The sequence below is a fragment of the Pleurodeles waltl genome, chromosome 4_1, assembly GCF_031143425.1.
Source record: "Pleurodeles waltl isolate 20211129_DDA chromosome 4_1, aPleWal1.hap1.20221129, whole genome shotgun sequence".
Taxonomy (NCBI): Eukaryota; Metazoa; Chordata; class Amphibia; order Caudata; family Salamandridae; genus Pleurodeles; species Pleurodeles waltl.
In genome coordinates this window covers 129033422-129041647 of record NC_090442.1, presented here as the reverse complement: position 1 = coordinate 129041647, position 8226 = coordinate 129033422, and the positions used below count along the sequence as shown (strand labels likewise).

Sequence of the window (8226 nt, the reverse complement as noted above, 5' to 3'; positions counted from 1 at the left end):
CAGCAGCAGCCTGCGCTGCTGCACAGGCAGGCTCAGGAAGGGTCCAGGGGGTCGGGGGAGGATGTCACCTGACACCTATTTCACGGGGCGGGGCCTGGGGCAGAGAATGTCCGGCGGCGCCGCCCGGCAAACAATTTTGCGCTCACAAGGATGATAATAGCCCAACAATTAGGCTCCCGCAATTGGGTTTTTTTCTGCACAAATGGGAAAAATATCGCCCATTTGTGTGGGAAATCGCCCAATCTGGCAACACTGAAGACAATGGTATTTTCCACCCTACCTCCCTACAGTTACCATGACTACATTGCTCAACTCATGGGGTTTGCAGTGTTATTTATTTTTTTTACTTGAACTTTGTCTTTGCTGTAATAATAAAAGTGGAGAAAGGACTGCATAATCTTCGCCTCCGGTCCTGACATAGAATGTAAAATAATTGACGCGTCAGCTAGAACATTTTTTAGTCTCAGACATTATTTTTTGTTTGCTTTTGTTGTCTGTCTTCTGTGTTTAGCGTGTGCATCAAGCGCGTCCTTTCTCTATGTCACCTGATTTCCCTAGTCATCTTTCATCTACTCTTGTAGTCCTCTTTTTGTGGTTGCCCGATGAGACGCGGCAGTCGCGTGACTCTCGATGGGGCGTGGCTTATGTGCCCGTCTGACAGCGGCACTTCCGGTTCCGGGTGTCACTCCGTCCGCTGTTTGGTGTCTGACTGGTGTTTGACTGTGGGTAGTGATGGCGGACCAGCGGCCCGGGACCGCGGGTTCTACGGGGAGCATCCCAACACCTCCCCCAGCGCCGACACCTCCCGGCGCTCCAGCCGCACCGGCTCCGGTGCCCGGAGGAACGGGGGGATCCGCCCGGGAGGGATGGCTCTTCAAGTGGACCAACTATATCAAGGGGTATCAGAGGCGCTGGTTCGTGCTCAGCAACGGTCTGCTTTCTTATTACAGGTAATTCAAACGAAACATAGCACTGCGTTACCATGACCACAGTCCTCTAAGGCACAGCAGGAGCTTAGCAAAGGAGTGCTGTCATGTTACAGGTAATGACCTCTTCTTTCAGACCACGCCCCCAAAACAGCCTGCAGCGAGTGCTTTAGTAAATACTCTTCTTTTATCACAGACAGTGTCCTCGTTTCACAGAGAAACTTGGTATCTGTGATTTTTTGTCTTTTTCCTGGTCATCCTTCTCCGCATCATAACACAGACCGCACTCCCATAACAGCTCCGCAATAGATAAGCAACTCTCCCTTGTCACAAGTAATGAAGAATAGAGGTAGGCAAGTCAGTTTATTCATAGGGAGAGCCGAGACATCAAAAGATATGCATGTCAAAAAGTGTGTAAAAATAGACCCTTTCAAATTAACTCAACTCACTTCATTAGGCATTGACATATGCTGTAATTACGTGTTTAAACATTCCTTGTCCTCCCAATACCCTTACGTCATGAGTAACTCAAGAATGGTCGTTTTATCAAGTGTCCTGTACATGTGACAATAATGTTATACATGAGCAACATTTTTGTCTACGACACAAGTGAGATTTAGCATAGTGCACAGCCCAGACTGAATTATTTTAAGGTGCTCCCAGACTTGACACTGAATCCAAGTGAGACGAGTTGAAGAAAAAGTGATTTGCTAAGGATCACATTTTGTTGCTGTGGAGAAGCTGCGATTTAATCCCAGGTTGCCTACTTGCACATTATGCAATTTAGATACTGGATGTATATCTTCAGCTTGCTCTCTTTTTCCTCTAATGTCCGGTGCTTTGTGTTCAATTAATTCTCGACCTAAATGATATATTTTATAAATACAGGTATCTGGGGTTAATTCGCCCAAAATGTATAAAATGTTTTGTGTATTTGTAAAGCGTGCTATCACCCACGAGGGTATCCTGGCGTTGAGTAGGTGTGTGTGTGTGTGCGCGCTTACCTCTACCTATGGTAGGTTGGCTAATTGAAAAGCCAGGTCTTCAAATTACTGCAGAATTAAAGAGGAGAGGAGGAGGCTCTGCTTTGGAGGGGGGGGTCGTTCCACATTTTATGAGCGAAATAAGAACTCTCGCCCTTGTGACCTGGTTCTGTGTATGCATGGGATGTTGGCTAGTAGGCGTCCCACGGGGCAGAGGTGTCTGGATGCTTGGTGGCAGGAGTTGGCAACTGTTCATTTAGGTGGGACAGGAGTTGTGGATTTCCTTGAATATGTGTGATGAGTTTGAATTGAGCACGCTTGTGCATTGGAAGCCTTTGTAGTTCCCTGTGGTCAATTTGGGAAACTATACCATCAAATTCCTTTTTAAAAGGGTAAAATGTAAGCATTTTACAAGACAGGAGACTATTTCTATGTTTACATCGCTATTTTTCCAGACTTAACTGGATGTAACTTTTCTCTGTAGGCAATACAATGTCAAATACATTCCACAGCCCCATAGAGAGAGGCAAATGCTGCAATCTGCATTTTCTATACATATACGTGTGGTATCCATTACTCTGATAGTAGAATGCAGAGGGTAGGATGATATCGTTAGGTTCCAGTTTGTTGGTGTTCTGACTGTGGGTTCTAGCCTTTGTTAGTTGAGGCAGATGTTTATGTGGACGGGGTGCTCTCAATAAAGTACTCATGAACTCTACTTTGGATATCCTGGATCTTCACAGTGGCAAAAAGTAGGCAAAGAGAGCACTTTGACACCTTAGCTGTGATTTGATGAACTGTCATCTGTATCCACAGGGATCGAAAAATCTACTCAGCCCCTCGCTAAGGCAAGACATATTCAATCAGGTTGAGCTATTTTTAGTTACCTACCCTCCTTTTGGTAGTGGTACCCCCAGAATCCAGAGCTGGCAAGGCACTGGTGTCAGTCGTCCTGCTCAGCCCTCCTGTCAGCTCAGGGTAACTACACTGTAACTGGTCTGCCAACCCAGGGTCTGCACCCCCGGCATGAACTGGGGTTAGAGAGTTCTTCCCGCTAGAGTTCTGCACCCTCCCACCAAGAGTGGTACCCCTAGAAGACAACACAGTAGGGATGCTGGTGACAGCTGTCTCTACCCCCGGGTCAAGGGGGATTCCTTGGACCTGGTTCCCCAACCTAGGGACTGTACCCTTGGGTTGGACAAGAGTTAGGGGAGAGTCCTCCCTTTCCCTCAAACCCCTCAATCTGGGCTTTTGCACCCCCCTTTATGGAGTGGTACTGCCAGACAGCAGTACTGGTTGGATGCTGGTTCCAGTCGCCCCTCCCAAGTCCTCCTGACACTAAGGTATCCCCCTCAGTGAATGCTCTCCCGGTACAGACTAAGGGCCCCAAGTTCCCTCCCTTGGGTACTCTCCAGGGTCTGGGACTGGGCACAGGACAATCTAGAACCTGCACCCCACCCTCTGCCCCCCCCTGCCACTGGGGGACCTGTCTGAGCTACTCTGAACCTCCCCTTCCCTCTATTGGGGGGAACCTGAGCCACTCCCTTCAGGGTCAGTCCCAAGTGCCTTAAGAGATCCTCTTGCACTCAGCCAGAGGTCTGCCTCCTTTGCCAGTTCCCTGGGGTCAGAGAACGTACACTCCAACAGGTGTTGGCGTAGCCCTGGAAAACAACAATGGAACATGTGCTGTCAGACAATCGGATTGAACAGCCCTTCAAAATAGTTTGCTGTGCTACCGTTCACCCATCATTCCAGTGCAATGCAGCAACCCTCCACAAACTCCACCACAAGATAGGTCAGACCACTTTCTGCTGCCCCTGAACCTCAGCCTGTAGTCTTCAGGGGTGAAGCCATACCTCTTTATCAGTGCCTCTTTCATAAGGGGATACTCCTGCCTGTCACTCACTTCCAGGGCCACTAGGACATCCCTCCCCTCCTCAGGAATATAGCTCCCCAGGCCAGTCCCCCAGCTCTCCTCAGGGATTCTGTGCACTACCAGAGTCTCTTCATACTCCCTCCGCCACTGATGTATGTCTTCTCCCTTTTTGAACTCGGGCACCAATTCTGTGGGCGTGTGGGGATTGTCCCTGACACTACATTTACAGTTACTGCCACCACTGGACTCCACCTGCAGTGCTGGTGAGGCCAAACTTGTCAGACTGTGCCCAAGGGTGAGCCTTTCCCTAGCAAAGGCCCTTTCAGTCTCTGCCATCCTCTCCTGGACTAAGGCCTTCTCTACCTCAACCCATCTCTCCTCCACAGCCAGCCATGCTACCTGCAACCTCAGGTACCTCTCTTCCCATCTATCTCTCAGCTCCTCAGGCGACCAAGAATGGGAGGTGAAACTGCTCTTAGGACAGGACCCAGTAAGGGACTCCCTATCTATGGGGTCCACTCTCTCTAATGGCGTCCCTGCCCAGTCATCTTGTCCCTCCGCTTTAAACTCTTTGCGGGGCCCCCTCCCCCTAGGGTGTGGACTAGGAACTCTCCCACTCAGAGTCCTCACAAATCTCGGGGTCCTCCTCAAAACCACTACCCCCTGTATCTCTGTTGACACACTTTCCCGGTCCCTTTCAAAATAGTACAGGGTTTTCATGGGGTCCCCACTCTCTGGTAGTCCCCTCTCCCTACAGAAAACCTTTCCTCCCTATTGTAAGACAACATGCCGCCTGGATCAAAGGTTTACCCCATCTTGACAAGGTAAACAAATACAAGTGCAAGAACAAGGTTCCCAGGTGTAAGAGCAAACACAGGAAACTCCAGCCAGCTCAGACTCGCCACACCAAGAAAAGAGATCGCTTGGTAAGGAGGGGGGAACGGGGCACCAGTGGGCAGCCTACAGCTGGCGCAGGTTGCTTCCCGCAGGTCGGAGGTTGGGGGCCCTCACTCCTTTGCTCACACCAGTACGGTGCGCAAGCTTCTTCCATCATGTAATGAGGAAAACAAAGCAGGAAGCGCTCTGCAGCGAATAAGAGATAAAGAGCACTTTCTGTGCTGGTTTGTGTGAATGGCCAAAGAGCAGGACGCATCGCTTCACATGCGCTGGGCTCCTGGGGGCACTGGAGGGGACCCAATGGGGCAGGTAGGCCAGCACACAAGAAGAGGTTCAGGTGGCGTTTCCTTCTAGCTGCCCCCCAGAACCTTGGCAGTCCAGAGTTAGGCGAAAGGCTGGCAGCAGGGCAACATACAGAAAAGCAATCCAGATGAGTCCTTTAGGCCACCCAGCAACCATTAGGCTGCAGGCCAACAAAAGAAGAGCAGTTCAGATGAGTCCCCAGTGCGTTCAGGCAGTCCCTGTGGCAGAGGTTTGGTCCCAAGTCCAAAAGTGCTCTAAACGTGGGGTATGACCCCCTATACTTATACCCATTGTGTGCAGCCTCCACAAAAAGGGGAGAAAGGGTTCTAAACAGCCCTAACCGGTTCTAGGGATGTCCCCTTTCTCCTCCAGCACTGACTCCAGACATCAGCTGGTGGTAAACAAGCCCTTTGTGTGAGGCCAGGGCAGAGCCTTTACAAATGCAGCTGTGCCCTCTTCTCCTCTCCCAGCCCAGGAAGACCATTCTGTACTCATATGCCCTATTGTGACACCTCCACCCTCTCTGTGTATAGGCTGTCTGAAAAGTATGCACAAAGCCCAGCTGTCTCTTTGCCCCATAAGTGGATTGGAATCAAGCTTGAAAACACCAGTGTTATAAGCACAGAGAAATGCTCACTTTGTAAAAGTGGCATTTCTATAATGGTAACAAAAATCCACCTACACCAGTAAGCAACATTTCTCACTACCATTCCAAACATGCCTACGCTACCCCTCATAGATCAGACAATACCACTTAGACATATGTTAAGGCATTTGTAATGTAGTCCTAAGAGAGAGGCAGCACTCACAGTAGTGAGAAACCAAATAGGCTGTTTGTCTCTACTAGGACATGTAGTGCATAAAGAGATATGTCCTACCTTTTACATACACATCACCCTGCCCATAGGTTGAAGGAAGATGTGTAGTACGTTGGTTGACTTATAGGGCTCTTCCTATCGGTTTTCTTCTGAATGCTTAAAGACCTCAGAGTGGTCGCCGATTCAAAGAGTGTAACAAGGTGTAACATCTCTACAGCTCTCCACAAGGTGCTCTTCAGTGATATCAGTCACTTGGATATGGGTTTTTACACTTGTACTGAGAGTCTATGGGAATGTTGGAAATATCAGCATTTATCTAGAAATTCCAAGTTGTTCAGTAAAGACATACTCTGTGATTTATTTATTCATTTAAATTTGTATTTTTTTTTCTCGATGTACACGTTAATCAAAGTGATACAGAGGTGAAATTTGCGTGTGGAAAAGAGGTTAAAAAAAAAGTGAAATGTGCAGAGTTTGAGGCAGATAATTGTGAAGCTGCATATAATTCCCCATTCTGACCTGTAACTCGTAATTGTACAGTACTTTGTCCATGGAAAATCTGCAAAGTGCAGTAATGGTTTCTGAACACTACCTATGCCTGAGCCAGAATACATAATACTGATGTAGGATTTCTACAAGGCAGAGGGTCGTCATGGTAAAGTGCAAATATGGATCTGCTATTCATTTACCTCATAAAATACTAGTCAGTACTTCTTTTCTACTTGATTAGTTTTATGTTAATAGTTCATATAAATAGGAAAGCTTTATACATAAAATACCACACCACTGTAGTTCTTGCTGAGTTAGATGACCATCTTTTGCCCGAAGCCAGACCTACAAACTCCTGAAGAGGTTTTGTCATAGCATTGACAAATCTTGGATACACCTGGCGTTCGTTCCCTTGGTTCACAGGAGCATGCTCGAAATAGCTATGAACAGTAATTGAGGATGTTCCCCCAAAGAACCTCTGATGAAGGTCTCTGAGTGCTCAGGGGGATTCTCACTGGCAATCACACAGGTCCTCCGGTTCATCAGTGCAACCATTAGATAAGATTATGCTTGTAGCCTAGCTATTGGGAGTAACTTGCCTTGCCCTGGATATCTTCTTACCACAACAGCTGTTACCTGGCAAAGGCAGCACCCCTATTTGGTGTAGGTTCCCGACCATTAATATCACCAATCATGTACACCTCCTCAGCCCCGCCTGAAATTGGTCAGCTTATCGTGAGGATCGGGGTGGTCTGATAATCATTTCTATTCACTGCCTCTCAATAACTTGTTAGTTTCATCTTCTCGGTGAGACATGAGGCTTCCCTGCAAGAGCACTTGGGAATTGTGGCCTAGCAACCCTTCAACATTGTACCATTGGAAACAGAATGAATCTCTTGTTGCTATTTTGATGATTACTCTTTATTACTGCACATATCTTTGCTCCATTGCCACTTGATATAATATAGTATGGTGCATATAATTTCTCTAATTATATTCCCCTTCCAGTTCGATGCAGTATTTATTTGTAGTTATTGGTGATATATATTAGGACAGCAGTCTGTATAAATTGTCGTTCGTCACATGTAAAGAAAGTTCTTCTATTCCAGATACTTAATGAAAATTAGTTTAGTGCTCAAAGTGCTCAGGCCCACATTGGGCAAATCTCCAAACCAGTCACTGCAGTGGAAAATCCAACTTCAGAAGTGTCAGTATCAGCAGGGAGAATTCCAGAGTAAGGGCAGTACAGGAAAGGTTTGAAGGTATGCTCACATACTGTCGATTTGTTAGAGTAACACCTTCTCGTTCCAGTGCTGTGAGATTCTGGTGGCATGTTTTACTTCTGTTGGTATTCCCCTGCTGTTTACTGATGCAGTGATCAATAAGGACTGTAAATGCCACAGCAGCCAGTGAAGGCCGCTATTAGTGTAACTTAAGATACCGACACTCCCCTCACGACCTCGGACAGCCTTGTAGGATGGCTGACTGTGTAGACCTGAGGTGCAGCAAGAGCTAAGGCGAGGAATACTTTATGCCTGACAGGCATTCTTTGACTGTAGCGAGTAATGCGCTGGTGTACAAAAGCCCGTGAAAAGTCGTGCAGTCAGGTGGATCTCAATCTTACAAATGCGAAAGCACAATGGGATTCATTGGAAGTGTAAATTGGGCATTCTGACTTTTCTGTGATTAGTGGCGGTGACCACGAAATACCTCATGAGCAACGGACTGTACTTAAAATATGTATCTAGCCAAACGTTTTTTAACAATTTAAAGCTTATGTGATCACAGGAACGGTACGTAAAGTAGTTGAGAGTAACCTCAGCAACAGTAACCAGCATGTATTAGTGTAAACGGGATCACAATCCATTCAGCTTTTTTAAAAGGAAATTGTATGCTACTAAATGCAATTGTAACCTCATGCGCAAACTTCTTGT

General features: G+C 47.2%; 1 protein-coding gene across 1 annotated transcript in view; it reads left to right on the top strand.

Annotated features, from left to right (window-relative positions):
• The first annotated feature begins 653 nt into the window (after positions 1-653).
• Positions 654-8226, top strand: part of OSBP (oxysterol binding protein) — a 353464-nt gene continuing 345891 nt past the window's right edge. Inside the window, exon 1 of the mRNA XM_069227875.1 lies at positions 654-950. Coding sequence (XP_069083976.1) covers positions 733-950 — 218 coding nt within the window. The 5' untranslated portion in view covers positions 654-732. The remainder of the gene's footprint in view (positions 951-8226) is intronic.